The sequence below is a fragment of the Canis lupus genome, chromosome 5 (genome assembly GCF_003254725.2).
Source record: "Canis lupus dingo isolate Sandy chromosome 5, ASM325472v2, whole genome shotgun sequence".
NCBI lineage: Eukaryota > Metazoa > Chordata > Mammalia > Carnivora > Canidae > Canis > Canis lupus.
In genome coordinates, this window is record NC_064247.1 from 33,063,361 (window position 1) to 33,080,099 (window position 16,739).

Consider the following 16,739-nt stretch of genomic DNA (forward strand, 5'->3'; position numbering starts at 1 on the left):
TGCAATACGATGGCCCAGTAGCACCGAGAACACACACACACACACACCCCAGTCGGCTGAAGACAAGAAGTCAAATTAGTGGTGAGGTGCCTTTTTCAGGCACAGCCGTAAGAGGAGGTGCACACCGGCGCGTGGGGCCCGCAAAGGGGCGCTGAAGGGCTGGTAGCGGGGGCGGGGCGGGGGGAGGTTCCGAGGAACGGGCGGCGTCCTCCTCCCCGGGGGGAAGGCAGCACTAGGAAAACAAATAGCTTTCTCCTCCGCACGCATTCCCAAAAGTACACACGCTGTGAGCAGGATTCGAACCTGCGCGGGGAGACCCCATTGGATTTCGAGTCCAACGCCTTAACCACTCGGCCATCACAGCCGCGTGCGGCTTGGGGCCTGCGCCACTATAGCTGCCTATCAACGGGCCCGCCTCCCGCCGACCCCGCCCCTCCGCCCGGGACGGCTGTGCGCGTGCGCCGCGGCCCGCACTTCCGCCTGCAGCCGCCCGCGCCTCCCCTGCCGGGGCCGCGGTGCTCCCGCCCCCCTCCGCGCGCACCGCCCCGGCACGGCCCCGGCAAAATGAGCCCGAGCCCCGGGCCCCACGCCCTCGAACGCGGGATGCCCGCGTCACCCCGGTTCCTGGAAGCAAAGTGGGGTGTCAGGCTCCGGATTCACGCTAAAAGTGCGCGGAGCGGCAGCTCAAAGTGGGATCAGCTGGGGAAGAATAAGAATCTTCCGGAAGGCGCTGGCCACCCACAGGCTCTGGAGAGGGCTGGAAGCGCGGTGCTCTCGCAGCAATAATATACTGCTTCTTACGGAACCAGGCACCGCTGGGATTCGAACCCAGGATCTCCTGTTTACTAGACAGGCGCTTTAACCAGCTAAGCCACGGCGCCGGCGGAAGGCGCTTTGCCTCTGGAGGTAGATGAGCTATCGGAGTACTCGGGAAATGAGACGCAGCCTGAAGACGATGGCTCCTGCGGGTCCCGCGGGTCTCCATGACCTCCCCACACCCTTCCCAGGTCCGAGCCGGAGGGTTGACGCTCTGCCCCGGCCGTCCCCCACACCTCGGGGGGCCAACCGGAGCGTTGAGTGGGTACGTGAGCTGACGCCCCATAGCCCCCGTCGACGGGGCCCTCTGCTGCGTGGGATCCGGTGCCAGAGCAGCACCCTCACCTGCTTCGGGGCCCCTGCACGCCGGGCGGGCTCCCCTCTCTGCGGGCGAGCCCGACGGCACCAGCCGCCCGGGGCCGAGGAGATGCTACAGGCAGGGCAAGGCCCTTCTGCCCGCAGGGGTGCCCCGCGCCAAGGGCTGGGGGTACCAGGGCAGGGGGCGGTCACTCTCCCTGCGCGCGCGCGGGCGCACACGCGCGCGCACACACACACACACACACACACACACACACACACGAAAGCGGGGCCACACCTCCCCCCAACCCTACATTTCATTCCACAAAGGCCGGGGTGGTTTGTTTTTCTCTCTTTGTATTAAAAAATAACAAGACACAATATCAAAAACACAAATGCCATCGGTAGAGGGTACAGCTGAGAACACCTGGGTCCCACCTGAGGGGCAGCACCAGGGACTCCATGGTCCACCAACCTCCCCCACCCTGGAGCAGCTAGGGGTTTGGACCGCTGGGTCCTGTTTGGGCCTCAGGCCCTCCTCCTCCCACCCAGGGAGGAGGTGAGAGAGAGCTGTCTCCCCCCAATAAATAAGTGCAGCCCCAACCCTCAGGGACCGGGACTGGGCTCAGCCGGGACTGGGCTCAGCCGGGACTTGGAGAGACCACTTCAGCAGCTTGTCAGCAACCTTGCCCAGGGGAAGGAAGGGCTCTTCACCAGAGGTGGGAAATGAGGCTTCTCTGGGCCGGGTTTATGAATCCCACCCTGTGCCCCCTCAGAAGCCCTGGCAGCCCCTGTACCCTGGGCTGCTGGCGGGGGTCCCGCCCCCTAAGTGGGAGAAGCCAGGCCAGTCTCCTATTGGTTGGTCCAGCCACATCCGAGTTCTGAGAGGTGGAACATGGGAGAAGGAAGCTTCTCATGCACTCTCGGAGGGGGCCCCCAAATGTGGTCTAACTGGTGCCATTTTCTGTGGCAGGTAAGGCTGGACTGGATGAGCTCCCCCCTTGTTCCTCCTCCTCCATTGCCAGGTCCTGAGAGCTGGAGACTCTGGCCCCAGCTTGAGCCTGGGCCTCTTCTCCGCCCTCACCCTCACCACCCCCACCCTCACCTCCACCCTCGCCTCCGCCCTCGCCTCCACCCTCCTCCATAGGCTCCAGTCCCAGTCCATCCAGTTCTGAGAAGAGGGGGTCATTGGGGTGGCCGGGGTCTTGGGTGCTACTACCGCAGTCCACGCAGGCCTTGGAGGGAGAAAGGGGAGAAGTCAGGAGGGATTCTCACTGCTCACCTGCCACCCCAGCTCCTCGTGTCCCCCAGCCCAGGAGCACTTCCCAGAATGTCCTCCCAAACAAATAGACTCGTCTACACACATGCATGTGGGCCAACAAGATGGGAAAGTGTACTGTACCCTGTTATCTAGAACCCACCACAAGACAGTGTCCATCTGCATAGCGTTGGCCCAGAAAAGGTCTACAAAGACTCGTGTGGTTAAATGCTATCTAACCCTGCAGCAAACATCCTTCAGAATCAACCCCCCCCCCCCCCCGAGGACAAGGAGGGGATCAGCCCCCAGCCTCGATCCTATCGTCTCTCACCATCACATCGAGGGCCCGAGGCAGCTGACCCTTCCGGACCCAGGAGTGCACAGCACCCAGTTCCCTGCGCTGGTCCTCTGAAAACCGAGGCTGCTGCTTCTGCATGGCCCGCAGCCGCTCCCGATCCTGCTTCAGCACAGTGGCCATGTCCCTGCCCGGGGAGGGGGTTTGGACGGTAGAGGCTAGGAGCCAGGGCTAGAGCCCACAAGGCTACTATTCTTCCCACCCATGCCTCCTGCCCTCAACCAGGGCTCAGGGAGTTCAGGGCTTCCAAGACCCAGGAAAATTTGTTCTGAAAGGAACTAATGGTGGGGCTCCGAGGAGCAGGGGGCAGGGCGGGAAGGCCTAGGGCAGAGCCAGCCCGGGAAAAGAACCCCCTAAATTCGGTGGGAAGTGAGGGTGGACTGGGAGGTGGACAGAGGGGGCCTCTAACACTCCTCACCTGGAGGGCACCTGGTAGGTCATCATGACACGCTGGTCAGCGTTGGCCATGAGCAGCCAGATGGGATCCTGGAGCACGTACTTTATGACCTGGTCCCCAGGCTCAGCCCTGGCCTGAGCAGCCCCTGCTTCAGCCTCTGAAGAGTCGATGCTGCCAAAGTACTTGCTCGTGTGGCTGCTCTGACTGCTGCCTGTGAAGCAAAGGGGGGGCAGCCACCAGAATCAAGCCACTGCACCCACCAGTGAGCCCTTGCTCAAGGCCATGTCTGCAGCCCCCCAGGCCTGCAGGAGGAGGGCCTGGCCTCCCCGTTCCACTGCCCTGCCCTGAGGTGCAGGCGTTTGGGGAGGGAGAGGGGCACTCACGTGTGATGCTGGCTGAGGTGCTTCCTCCCTCATGGGAGCCTAAGCCAGACCCAGAGCCCAAGCCGGAGCCCAAGGAGCCCGAGGCAGCAGAGCCTGTGCCAGATCGAGAGTCCTCCTGCAGCAGCAACTCCAGCAGGTCACTGGAGCCGGACAGCGCGTCCTGGTTGGAGGACTCTGTCACCTCCACCTGGAGGGGGGTGGACAGGACAGGATCAAGAGATCAACACCAAGGCTTCCTTTGGCTGGGGGGGTGGTGGGGACACGGCTGGGCCCAGTGCTCCCTGTTCCCACCCCATGACAGCAAGGCCAGCTGGGGAAGAGCAGGGACGAGGTGCCGGACCCTTCCTAGGAGGCAGGAGTGCTCTCAGAAGCTACTGGGATGTCCTCGCCACCTGTCAGACAGGACTGTCCCCACTCCACAGATGAGGCAGTGGATTTCTGCCTCCTTCAGAAATTTAGCTGGGGTTTCCCACCCTACGACACCATCTTCTGGAGACTGAGACAGTGAGACACAGGACACAGGTCAGGGACATGTGCAAGGAGGAGGAAGAAGGAGGGAAGGGGGCTAAGTGGGAGCTGGTGAAAGGACACAGGGCAGGGGGTCAGTGCTCACCAGTCTGGCCTCTGGCTCAGCAGTCTCCTCACTGGGAGGCGGGGGCCCAGCACTACTCCCAGGGCCCCCCGCCGTGGCACCCCCCTCAACACGGGGGGGCTCCTCAAGCTGCAGCAGGTTTAGCTGGAGCGGGGAGCTGCATCTCGAGTTGAACAGAGGCGAGTCCGACCGGCGGGGAGGGCTGGGGGGTGGTGGGGGCAGGGACGGAGAAGGGGAGTGGGAGGCAGGGGTGGGAGGCCCTTCTGCAGGCGTCTGGGGGACCCCATAGGGGTAGCCAGACGGGGTAGGGAACAGATAGTTAGGAAGCACCAAGGCCACCATTGGGGTCACGAGCGGGGCAGGGAAGGCTGCAGGGGGCCCAGCTGTAGGGGCAGAGGCAAGAGACTGGGAGCCTCCCCGAGGGGAGAACACCGGGAGAGGGTAGGGCTGGACGACAGCCGGGAAGGGAGTAGTGGCAGGTGGGGGGGGCCAGGGGGCGGAGGGTGACACAGGTGGCGGGTGGGAGCCATAGCAGGGGGCTTCGGCCCGGGGGGTCTGGTGGTGGCGTGACCGCTTGGCTTTGGATCGGCAGTGGTGTCGGCGACCGGGGGGAGCGGGGCCATGGTGGCAGCCTGTGGGGAGAGACCAGGGTTATCAGCAAGGGCCTCAACCTGGCCGTCGGCATCCCTGCCACCCTCACTGCCCTGCCACTCCGACCAGGGTGAGGGCAGGAGAGGGCCCCAGGAAGAGCTCGGCCCCCGGGCCACACAGAACAAGGAGGGACCCTGGGGAAGGAGAGGGAACCTTCAGGGAAGAATCACAGGAGGCAGGGCCACGGGGATTTATTGCAAAAGGAGCCAGGAGAGGAAAAGTTACAGGTGGTGGGGAGCTGGGGGTGTACGGAAGACGGGGGCACGTCGGCCGATGGGAGGAAGCAGGGCGGGTCCGCGGATGAGGGGGCAGGCGGCTCCGGTCCATCCGCCAAACTCCCACAGCAATGCCAGCCTGGGCGCTCCTCCTGCCCGTCGAGGCCGCGCTCGGCCTAGCTCGAGCGATGAGGCGGGCGGGAAAGCCCAGTCCCAGGTCCTGTGTCCGCCTGCAGGGAGCCTCTCTCAGGCACCTGGAGGGCTGACATCCTGCCCTTGAAGCCCCAACCCCAGCGGGAGGTGTCCCTCGCCTGGCCTGACTTCAACCAGGAGTCTCTATGGGTCTCTTAACCAGCGACAAGTTGGTCATAGGAGGGCGTCCTTTGGCCCCTGGCCCCAAACTCGGCTTAAAACTGCTTACCTGGAGCAGAGCAACTCTGCCTGCCTGTCTCAGTGCCAGCCCCCCTCAGGGCTGCCCTCCTCTGGCTGCAGCCCAGAACCCCAGCCTTGTGGGGAGAGGCCAGCTGGGGGCCTGTCCCTAAGCCCGGCCCTGGCAATGGAGGCAGCACAAGCCCAGGGCCCTGGAGCAGGACTGTCTCCCTCAAGCACCCCCTGGCCCCCGAGAGTCTGGTCCTAGACTGAGCAGAGGACAAGGCTCAGGGACATCCTGGATGGCTACCTCGCTCGCCAGGGGCCAGGGGGGCCGGGGAAGAGCTGTCGAACGCCCGCAGTCGGCCAAGGTCTCGGAAGCGGCTGAGGAAGGCCTGCTCCTCCTTCTGTGTGTGCAGGGACAGCACGGCCTTGGTCAGGCCCACTGGGCGGTAGGCATCTGGGGCAGGGTCAGGGGCTACCGTGGGGCTGGGGGCTGGGCTGGGGGCTGGGCCCGGAGCCAGGCCAGGCAGGTCCTCCATCATGATGATGTCTGAGAAAGGGGAGACAGGTCATTGGAATTACCTCAGGCATTCCTGCAGCCACACCACAGCCTCCCCTCAGTGGCCCAGCCAACCCCTGGCCACTGCCCCACGGCCAAGCCGGGGCCCAGGTGCATCTCTTGACCTCCTCCCCACTGAGGACCCGTTCTGGGCCCTCATTTCTGTGCAAAGTGGTCCTGAGCAAGAGAGAATAGAGTCCCCTCCAGTGACAGTGCCTTAGGGTGACACCTCCATGCCTCTCCTCTCTCCTCCAAAGGAAAGCTCACCACCCTTCACCCTTCCCTCACATGTATGATGATGCCCAAAGACCCTCTGGGAGTTTTCGACAGCCCTTACCCTCAAACACTGCAGGCACCTGACGCCTGAACCCCCCCCCCCATCCTAGGCTCTGTGTGCGAATTGACGCCAGGCCCATACCCGACTCCGGGGGCTTCTTGTCTCCCACATGGACGATGGTGGAGCTGAAGCTACACTGGCTGGTGACAGATACCACGCTCTCTGCCTTATTGGCCAGGGCGAGCGGGCTCAGGGCGCCTCCCACCACTGGCTCCTTCTGCAGGCTGGCCCCCTCCCCAGACAGCACTGCCGGTGGATCTGTGCAGAGAGATGGTGCCAGTTACCCCCAGGAGATCTGAAGAAGAAATCTGGCAGGGGTGGAGGGCATGGACAGGAGGCAGGAGTCTGCATATCTGAAGGCCCAGAGGGGGACAGGGTATAGGAAGGTGGGGGGCCCCAAAGGCAGATGTGTAGAGACACAGAGCCAGCAGGACAGGGCAGCAGGGGCAGGGCACATGCCAGGTCTTTACCTTTCTTGGTCCCCAAAGGGACTGGACCCGTCCTCTGCTTGTCATCGTCGGAGGCCGATGAGGTGGTGCAGGAGGAAGAGGAGGCACATTTACGCTTGGTCGTGCTAGGGATGTTACAGCTCTCCAGGTACCTGTGGGGCCGGCAGAGGAGGTGAGAGTGGGGCTAGAGGTGGGGTGAGCCAGGGCCCGAGTGGGGGAAGGTTTCACAGTGGCCTCACCTGAGGATGCTGTCCAGGCAGTTAATCTGCTGGTAGGAACAACTGGAGGCTTCTTTCCTTTCAGCCTCCTCAGGAGTCAAGGTGAGTGGGGCTGGGCCTGGAGCAGGGACCATCTCCAGTTCTGGGTCCGGGAACTGACCAGAAAGTGTCTTGGCCTTGAACATGCCTGTAGCTGGGCCAAGGACAGAGAAAACAGAGAGACAAGTTTGTCTGGGTTGGGGTGGAAGTCAGGGAACCTCCAGGTCTCACTCCTCACCCACACCCCAAACAACTCACCAGGGAGGCGGGGCCGGGGCATAGGCCGAGCACGGGACTCAATAAAAAGTTGCTGGCCCTGGTGCTTCACCAGATGCACATCCTTACAGATCTGCTGAAAGGTCACCTGTGCGACAGAGCAGGCCAGCATTGGGAGCGTCCAGCCAACATCAGAAGCCCAGGGCACAGAGTAGCGAGAGGTACCAGTGAGCAGGCGGGGAGGCCATGGTGAGAGCAGGACCAGAAGGAAAAGGCAGAGAGATGGGGCTGAGCTCCTCTGGGCCTGGCCATGATGGTTCTGAGAGCACCAGGGGAATGCAAGCCTGGAGGGTGGAGTGGAGGAGGGACACTCACCGGTGCAGGAGGCCCAGGCCCCTCGGCATCACCCCCGTTGCTATCACTGGAGGAGCCAGGGCTGAGGAGAGGGCCTGGGGAAGTGATGGGGCCCACTCCACAGAGCCCACTGGGACTGGGGCTGTGCACAGGCTGAGGTAGGAGGACAAACGGGTTAGATGGCTCAGCCCTGCTCCCCACCCCTACCTCATCTCATTTCCAAGCCCCACCCCTCCACATTCACCTGTAATAGCAACCGGTGGATCTGCTCCGAGAGCTCCTGGATATCAGAGTCCAGAGACAGAGCCGGGCTAGGGGCCGGGGGAGTGAACACATCCTCATTCAGGGGTGCCCTGTGGGGTGGGGGAGGGTAAGCTGAGGCCTGCCCCCTCCTGCAGAGACGCAGCCCATGGAGCCAGCCCTGGGGCATGGCCCACTTACGTGCGTACTTTGTGGCGGCCCAAGACAAAGGCCACCTTACGGCTCCAAGGGTGCACGAAGCCGGCCCAACTGGTGTCCATGGTGACATACTCCCCATTGCGGGCGCAGAAACGGATAGGGGAGTGGTCGAAGGGCTGACCAGCCAACTGCAGGACTGTAGGGGTGGGAAATGAGGTGAGGTTCAGCAGGACGGAGGACCACCCCCTGGGGACCTGGGAGACCAAGGCCCCGAAAGATACAACCACAAGCATGGCCATCGAGAAGCCCTGCAGATAGCTGAGAAGGGAGAGCAGGAGAGAGAGAACTCACTCTTCTTATGGATGGCCAGCATGAGGGGTCGGTCCTCGGGATGCAAGAACAGGAGCACTGGAGCTCCCAAGAGGTCCTGGGGGAGGTAGCCCAGCAGTGGGGCAGCCCTGAAAAGGGAGGTGGCATCAGAGTGGCCATGGCCTCAGCCCTGGCCACCCCATTTTCTTCCAGGTCCTGAGCTCACCTTTCATCCACATCCTGGAAGAGGCAGCTGGGTGTATGCCGAGTGGTGAAGATCCTTTTGTCAGGGGGGATCCGGGGAGCTGAGGCACAGCAAACGTGGCCATTGGGTTCTCTCCAGAAGGGTCCAGCTTCCCTGCCCGCCCATGCCACCTAGGGCCCAAGCTGGCTGGCAATCCTCCCCACAGCTCAGCCCGGGGCTGTGTAGCCTACAAAGAGGGTCTGGAGAATTCCCCTACTCCACACCCAGAGTGAACCTGAGGATCAAAGCATACTCCTTTCCCAGCTCCTAGCTCCTGGTGCTCGTCCAATGTTCCCTCTAAAAACGGCCTCAAACCCTCTAAAAACGGCCTCAAACCTTCTTCCTTCCGGTACCTTCTCTGTCCCAAAATTCTGAAGGATGGAGACTTCACCCATAGCCCAGGGAAGTCACCCTGCCTCCTACTAGGCCAGGCCTGATGCCCACATACCTTCATAACCCGAGTGGATGCGCTCAGCGATGAGCAGGCAGCATGGCTGTGCAGGCGCCCCGTCTGAGACCCGGATCTTGGTCACATATGGCGTTAGGCGGAATGGCTGGTACCGAGGCCCTGAATCCCGGTCAGGACCTCCTCTACCAAGGGAGAGAAAGAGGCATTAGTGACTCTCCGTGAAGGGCCACCCACCCTTCACCTCAAGGCCACCGCCCACGCAGCAAAGAGGCAGGGAGCGGAGGGTGGGAGGGGTTCCGCTCCCACTTCCCCCAGCTACCTGATACGGCAGAAGACAGACTTCTCCTGGGTGAAGTCCTTGAGGCCCGAACCTGGAACAGACCAGAAAAGCACTAAGAATGACCCCTGCCAACCTCACCCTGGGCTGAAAAGCACCCAGCCAGGAAACGCTGGGGTCCCTGGGTCCCTCACAGCAGGAGCTTCCTGGGACTGCTGGTCCCTCCTCGCAGGCACTTGGGAGCCTCACCTGCTGAGGCCCCAGCACCCCAGGTGGGCAGGCGAGAGGGGGCAGTGGAACCATAGAAGACGCCCACGTCCTGGGGAGCCAGCAGCTCTGAGAAGCGGGTGCCCCGGAACACATCCCGCTTGCAGCGCAGCAGGACGCCTGCCTGCTCAGAAATGTAGACGATGCGGCCTGTCAGGAAGGAGACAGCCACGGAGAAGGTATCCTAGGCAGGAAAGTGAAGATGGAGGAAGATTCAGCAGCTATGCATGTGAGGAGGGTGGTGCATAAGGACAGAGAGGCCGGGCTGCGGCTCACCTGGTTGCGAAGCGTGTACTCAGACGTGACGTGCTCCAGCTCCTCCAAGGTGTAGACGGACATATCCATGGCACAAGGCTCACCCTCCTCCAGGCTCCACTGTTGGTAGTATTCCTGGTTGGCTGCGGGGTGAAGGCAGTGAGGTATTTAGTGCGGAGACTGCCCTAGTGCAGGAGCCCAGGACCTGGCATTGGCTTCCCCGGAAGCGCCACACTCACCCTGCACCTGCTTGACACAGGCCAGAGCATACTGTAGCGTGGCCAGGGTCCCAGAGCGGCCCTTGCCCCGGCGCTCTGGCGGCAGCCGAAGCTTGAGCTCCCGCAGAGCCGTCATAAGTTCCTTCTGGGTCCTTGCCCGAGCTGACTGTTCACTGCTGCAGGGCCCACAGGGAGGGAGGGGGGTAGAGACATTAGCCCCAGATCAGGGCACAGGCTCCCCACTCCCCCCACACTCTCCTCTGGCCCCCAAGCCCACGAACCTGCAGCCACTGGTAGACGGGTTGTCCTGCTCTGAGCTGGCACTCAGGAGGCTGTAGGCAATGGAACTGCTGGGTGGGGATGGACTCTGAGAGTTTGTGCTGGGGGAGAAGCAACAGACCCAAGATGAGAAAGTGGCCAACAGCATATGCCTATCCTCTAGCTCAGCTACTCCCCTACCCTGCAATATACATCCCTACACACCTCTTGCTGCTCTCAGTGGTCTCCAGCAGGGCGGAGTCCTTGCCATTGCCAGAAGAGGAGCTATGGGAGCTGCGCTGAGATGCTCCCCTGGACTCTGGCCCATTGGATTCATTGCCGCTGGAGCCATTGCTGTTGGCATCTGTGTCATCTGCCAGGCCAGGGCCAGGGCAAGACGGGTGCTGTAGAGGCCCAGGGGATGGGGCCCCTCCAGGGCAAAAGGACTCCCCTGGCCCTGGGTCCCCTCCCCCATCAGCCCCTTCTAGGGGGCCGCTCATGTCTGGGCCATGGGGAGGGCAGGAGGAAAACAGGGAAGGCAGAGAGGCCACCACGAGCACACAAGGGGGCCGGGCGGCCTGGCTGGGGGAGTGAGGTGAGAGGGTTGAGAAGTTCGATCACAGACAGCACCTGGACAGGGAGACCAAAGAAGGCAAGCTTGGAGAAAGGTGAGCAGCCGGGTTTCACCCAGACCTCCCCCGTGTGCCCCCGCGTCCCCGGAGACCCAGGCATCCCGCCGACAGGGAGCCTGGGCAAGTTCTGCTTCCCATGCGGGTAGGGGGGCTGCTGCAGGTGGGAAGGGGCCTTTCTCGGGCCTTCCTCCATCCACGGCCCCTGCCACCGTGGCCCAGGAGAGCGGAGCCAAAGCCCGGGCGCTTTCTATCCCCAGATCCCCAGCAGGCCCCCACTCTGCCCGGACTGCGAGGCCTCGGGGCAGGGGGCAAGCCGGTCGCCTCCTATATTTAGGCCTCCGGGCTAATTTTATCCGGGGGCGGCACCACCCCCGCCGCACATGCGCACGGACTCGCGCGGCCCCACCACGCGCTTCCGCCGCCGCCGCGGTCGCCAAGGAAACCGACGTCAGCAGCTGAGCTCAGCGGTTGCTGGAGGGACCACGGGAGGGCGGGAGGGGCGACCCCTCCCCCATTTCCCGACGGAGCCGGGGATCGACCCACTCCCACGCTGGCGGGCGCGGCCGCGGGTCGCCCACCTCGAATGCACCCTCAGGCCCGGGAGGGCCCGGTGGCCACACGAAGAAGGGCAGCCCATCGGGTTTCCAGCGGCCGACCCTGGTCCCCAGGGCAAAACACAACTGCCACCGCCCTCGGCTCAAAGGCTCCTCCGCCCGGCGCTCGCCGGGATCCCGGCCATTCTGGTCAAGACGAGGCGACACCGGCCCCTGCTCGTTCTCCCGGCCCCCAGACCCCACGCCGGCACCCGCCATTGTCAGGGACACGGGAATCCTCTCTCCTCGGCCCTCTACTTTTACAGATTCCACCCCATCACCCCACCCCCATCCGAAGCGGACACACTGAGCTGTGAGCAGGGGCCACACCGCCGCCAGAGGGTAGTTCGTCCCCTACTCCTCGTCCAACCACACCCCCAACCCCCGGAGCATTTTCTGAGCGCCAGTAGAAAAAGGAAGGCTGTGGCCAGCAGCAGGAACTAGCGCCGGGAACGGGATGTTCCAGCCTGAACCAGGCTTACATCACGGCCGGCGCGGGGCCAGGGCCTGGAGGGGGGAGGGCGGGGAGCGCGGAAAGCCTGAAGGGGTCCCGGAGCCGGGGCAAAAGCAGGGACCCCCGAGTGACGAGAAAGGCGGCGGGGGTCTGCCTGCCGAGGTTCGGGTGTGGGTCCGGGCTCGCTGGGAGGAGAGGTCAAGGCCGGGGTTCAGGTAAGCGGATCAGGCGCGCGGACAGCCGATGCAGGGTTGCGAGGAACACCTCGGTTCCCGACGGCACAGAGGGGGTGGGCCGCGCCAGGGAAGGCGGATTGCCGGCACGCGGTCCGAGCGCCGGGGCCCAAAGCAGAGCCTGAGGCTGGAAACGGCGGCGGCCCGACTCGGCGCAGGAGACCGGCCCCGGGGGGCCCTGGGGATGCCTACCTGGCCGCGCGAGCTCTCTCCGGCCTCCTGCCCGCCGCCGTTGCAGCCCTCCGCCGAGTGGAAGCTTCGCGGGGCCAGGAGGCGGGTTGCATAATGCCAGGCACTGCCCCTCATTGGCCTCCTGCCGCGGAGCCGCAGGCCCCGCCCCCGATTGGCTGGGGATCCCGTCCCGGCGCCTGATTGGCTACTGGCCCCTACTGAGGTCAGGGCTGTGTCACACACACGGGCGCACGTGGACCTGGGTGCTGGCGCTGGGCTGAAGGGCCCCAGACACCACCACGCAGCCAACGGGCTTAGAACGCCTTGCACAGTGAATAACGGGAGGGAGGGAAGGAGGGAGGGAGGGAGGAGGGAGGGAGGAGGGAGGGAGGAGGGAAGGAGGGAGGGAAGGAGGGAGGGAAGGAGGGAGGGAAGGAGGGAGGGAAGGAGGGAGGGAAGGAGGGAGGGAGGGAAAGAGGGAGGGAGGAAGGGAGGGAGGAAGGGAGGGAGGGGTCGGGAGGTAAGCTGCCCTTCAGGGGAATCGCCGGGCTGCGGTGGGTGCTTAAGAGAAGTCCACTCCCTGGACTGTACAGCCCTGCAGAACAGGACACCTTGGCCTTGCCAGAGGTGGGGGAAAGGAACGCAGACCCTGGGGGTGGGCCAGGCTGGATGAGATGGCTGGTCCCTGGGAGGACAGGTGAGAGGGGGTGGGGCACACAGAAACCCAGCTTGGCCTCTCCTGGGTTCCTCCGTCCACCCTTGTCATCACAATAAAGCCATTTTATCCAGCCTCTTCCTCTGAGACTTCAGATCCTGTGGACAGCCACGACGATAGCAATTGAGAGTTCCCATGTGATAGGGGGTGGAGTGCAGGGGAGGACAAAAGGGGCAGCCAGGGTCCTTAAAGGCTGTGAAAGGAAACAATGCCAGGTGCTTCCGTACCCAATGACAGTTGCTGCTTCTCTCCTGAGGATGCAGCCACCCACAGTCAGGACTGCCCCAAAGTGGGGGCCAGGAAGCCAGGACTACAGGGAAACAAAGGGAGTGGCCAAGGGAAGAGAGCAAGTGGGACCCTAGAGAGACACAGGTGGGCGGCAAGGGCTTCAGATCCCCACCACTGGGACAATAGAAAGCCGAGGACCTCATCTGTCACCTCATTGTATTCCCCAGTACCCAGGACACAGCCTGATGTAGCACCATAGGTGATCAATAAATACAGTGACTTTGTTGTAAACAAGGATAGGTTGAGGGAGGACAAGGGGTCTCAGCGATGGAGCAGGAGCTGGAAAGCATGCTTTCTGTAAAGGGGAGGGGGACAGAACACTGAGTCCTGATTTGGGGAAATAAAGTGCCAGGATGAGCTGGGGAACAACCGCAGTGACACACTGTTCCATCCAAGACGGCCATGAGTAGTGCCTCCCAGGGCTCCCTGTTACTGTGGGTGGCAATTGAAGAGGTCCCCAAGCTGACGCTGACATAATCAGATGGGGGTGCACTCCCTCACTGTCACGTGGCCTAAGCTCTCCTTAACAATGGCCATCCCTGTGGAGGGGGCAAGGGGAGGGCTCTGTGCAAAAGATGGGGCACAGCGGGGTCATAAAACAACCCAGAAAAACCAAAGCCAGGAAACACAGTAAACAAAGGACTCAGGAGTCTGGTTCTTCAGTGTCATCTCCTTGGAAATGTCCCCCCAACTCCTAAACTGTGGCCTGGTCCCTTGTCTCATGTGCAGACACCTCTCCTCTGGAAACCCGGTTTTCCTTGCTCCCCGGCTCTCCTCCGGGGTATGGGTGTGATCTCCGCATAAACGGGCAGCCCGGGCTCTCCTACCCCCACCTCCACGTCTGTGTTCTGCGTAGACAAAGGGGTCCAGCGCTCCCGCAGCCACCCCACCAGTTCCCAAGGCCCCGGCTGTCCTGCCTCCCAGTCCCCACAGTAACCAGGCCCTGCTGCCGTCAATGGAGGAGAGGGGGCGGGAGGGAGCGGTGACGTCAAAGCGGAGGAAGAGGGCGGAGCAAGTCAGCCGGGGAATGTGGGACGGGGAGGCTGGAGAGGCAGCGGTTTGGGAGGCGGCCAGCCCGAGAGGGCGGCGGCCAGCGCACTTGGGAACATCGTGTTCTCTTGGCCGGCGGCCCAGGACATGCACCCAGCCTGGGCGCCTCCCCCAACCGAAGACAGCCGTCCTGTCCCAAAGCCAGGGATTCCTGGAGAGAGGATTAGGAGGAAGGGGTCCCCCGCCCCCGCCCCTGCGCCTGGCTCTCCTCTCGAGATTCGCAGCCGCCCTCCCCTCGGCCTGTTCTCGCAGCTCCTGGCACTGGCTTCCCCCCTCTGCCAAACTGTACACATCTGCTGGCCGTATCCCAAAGAGCTGGGGCGGAGACGCTGGAGGCCCAGGTTCTGCGAGAGAACACGCACCTTTGCTCCTTCCCAGAGGCCCCCTCGGAGCTGGAATCTCTTGTTACTATGGCAGCAAAGAGAGGGGAGGAGGGGCGCGGAGAAGAATGGGTGTAGGATGAGGAAAACGAACTGGGACAGAGCAAGTGGCCCAGGTCGGGGCCTGGATCCTGGGAGAGGGTTTGGGTTGGTGCCTGACCAACAGAAGGCCAAGAGGGAAATGAGGAGGGAGTCACCAAAATTTGTAGAAAAACTTGAGAATGAGAATAGTTCCCAACCACAGCATTCCTGTCACTGTTGTTTTGAGATCCTATAGGCTTTTTTGTTTTTTGGGTTTTGGTTTTTTAGCTAAAAGCCAAACAAAAACATTAGGCCATGCCCCAGGCATTGCACTAAACACCATACGTCTATTATCTTATTTAATCCCCAGAACAACCCTGGGTGATGGGGATTACCCTCATTCCACAGAACCAACTAAGGCTCAGAAGTTACTGAATTTGCCTCACAATGTGTTCTCGGCTGTTAAGAAATGGAGCCCACGGTTAAGCTCTGAGCTCTGATGATGGCTTGTCATTCTGGCATCTTACCTTTTGGGCACCTGTGCGGTGATTCCCAGCATTTGGGGGATCAGCACTTCTCTAATATACAGCCGATTCTAAGTTTGGTGCCTAGAACATAGATCTACCCAGCCCCTTCTCTCCCAGAGCCTGGTCTCAGACATCCAGTCTGCACTCCCCACATGCGCCCCCGATCATCTTAGCCCCAGTTTTCACACGCTCACAAAGTCCTTGTGATCACCCCAGCAGCCACTGAACCCAGGGATTTCCTAGGGGCCCCACCGGCTCACTCTTCCACCCAACCCCGGGTCACCATGCCACAGGTCCGGCTGTTTGTACAGAAAGCAAAGCTATACGGAGAGGTTGGAGCCTCCTGGCGTCCAGGGGCTCAGGAAGACACATGCACAGACAATCCGCACAACCCTGCCCTCCCTCTCAGGACAGTAGCTACTCCACCTTTACTCCCAGGGAGGGCTCTAAGGTGGGCCTCTGGAGCCCCTCCGCTCTACGCAGGAGAACGATATCCAGATCCGCGACGGATGCGACGGGCTCAGGATCACACACATCATCTCACCACCCTTTCTCGAATCACCATGTCAACCCTTTGGTACCCTCCGACCTGCCCTACCAGGGCCTCCCTCCAGCCTCAGAACCCCTGTGTCTTTTAAGTGCTTAGGGTGCCTATCTAAACAGTAGCCAAGGGCTGGAACGGCTCCCACGCACTGTCAGGGACCCCGGGGGTAGGGGTCTCGGCTCCCTCGGGTAGCTGAGGGCTTCCGAGCCCACCTTCCCAGGACCCCCTGGGCCAGTCGGGGTTGAGGGTGGGGAGTGGTCCAGGCACCTAGAGCAGTGAGGGATCTGTCAGATGTCGGAGACTCCCGCCCTCGTCCCTGCGGAGCTGAGCCTAGGGTCCCATGCCCCACGATCCTCAGAGCTCCCCCCGCGGCGATCTTGCATTCGATCGACCCCCCGTCCCACTCCATTGATACCGCCCCCATCTGGACGCAGCACTCGGGAGAAGCACACACGGCCGCTGCTCGTCTCCTCCCACCCGCGAGCACTCACCCTGGCGCGCAAGCAGAGGCCACGGCTTCTTCCCCTGCCGAACCGAGGCGCCGGGACAGGCTTCCCCCCACCCCAGGCCCGCCCACTCGCCACGCGGCCACGCCCCTCGAGCTCATTGGCCCGGGGGCCCCGACCCATGCCCCGCGCCGCGTGCGGCCGTCCGGCCCCCGCGCAGCCGCCATTGGCGCCCGTGGCCGCCGTCATCTGCTCATTGGTCAGCTTGCCCGCCCGCAGCGACAGCTCCACGTGCGAGAGGGGCCGCCCCGGCGCGTTGATTGGGAGCCTGGCCGAAAGTCACGCCTCCATCCACTTCAGAAGTTCTTATTGGCTGTGGCCCATCCTCCGACCTGCCTGTCCCGCCCTCCAAAGTTTCTCATAGGCCGGGAGGTCTCGGAGCTGTAGAGGACACGTGCCGGCAGTCTCACGCGGCAACTTGTTTACCTGGAAGCTGGGGATTTTCCTTGACGACACTCTAACCAGAGCCCGCGGAGTGTGC

General features: G+C 62.8%; 1 protein-coding gene and 2 non-coding genes across 4 annotated transcripts; all 3 read right to left on the reverse strand.

Moving 5' to 3' along the window:
• Positions 1–282: 282 nt before the first annotated feature.
• TRNAS-CGA (transfer RNA serine (anticodon CGA)) lies at positions 283–364 on the reverse strand. The gene has a single exon. It is a non-coding gene; the product is annotated as a tRNA-Ser (tRNA).
• Positions 365–807: 443 nt separating this feature from the next.
• TRNAT-AGU (transfer RNA threonine (anticodon AGU)) lies at positions 808–881 on the reverse strand. Its single transcript has one exon. It is a non-coding gene; the product is annotated as a tRNA-Thr (tRNA).
• Positions 882–1,453: 572 nt separating this feature from the next.
• On the reverse strand, positions 1,454–16,342 carry PER1 (period circadian regulator 1). 2 transcript variants are annotated; one of them, XM_025428451.3, is made up of 23 exons: positions 16,244–16,342; positions 10,370–10,774; positions 10,168–10,266; positions 9,908–10,062; positions 9,690–9,811; positions 9,396–9,597; positions 9,189–9,240; positions 8,909–9,051; positions 8,443–8,521; positions 8,259–8,365; positions 7,950–8,103; positions 7,753–7,861; positions 7,530–7,661; positions 7,197–7,302; positions 6,921–7,092; positions 6,703–6,833; positions 6,314–6,490; positions 5,644–5,886; positions 4,120–4,730; positions 3,507–3,693; positions 3,145–3,334; positions 2,703–2,853; positions 1,454–2,348 (listed from the first exon to the last, which is right to left on the reverse strand). In XM_025428451.3, the coding sequence occupies exons 2-23, from the start codon at positions 10,642–10,644 to the stop codon at positions 2,061–2,063; spliced, it is 3,885 nt and encodes a 1,294-aa protein (XP_025284236.1). In that variant the 5' UTR covers positions 10,645–10,774; positions 16,244–16,342; the 3' UTR covers positions 1,454–2,060. The 2 variants fall into 2 exon arrangements, with proteins under 2 accessions (XP_025284236.1, XP_025284235.1); XM_025428450.3 differs by lacking the exon at positions 16,244–16,342 and adding an exon at positions 12,249–12,407.
• Positions 16,343–16,739: the final 397 nt, after the last annotated feature.

What these genes read in the sequence shown, in the direction of transcription:
- PER1 (XM_025428451.3), bottom strand. Translation starts at nt 10,644, where the DNA reads ATGAGCGGCCCCCTAGAAGGGGCTGATGGGGGAGGGGACCCAGGGCCA. An exon ending in CCGTCTACCAGTGGCTGCAG is followed by an intron (nt 10,063 to 10,167) that starts GTTCGTGGGCTT and finishes TGGGCCCTGCAG; the next exon opens with CAGTGAACAGTCAGCTCGGG. An exon ending in CCTGGCCCCTGGCGAGCGAG is followed by an intron (nt 4,731 to 5,643) that starts GTAGCCATCCAG and finishes CTCTCCCCACAG; the next exon opens with GCTGCCACCATGGCCCCGCT.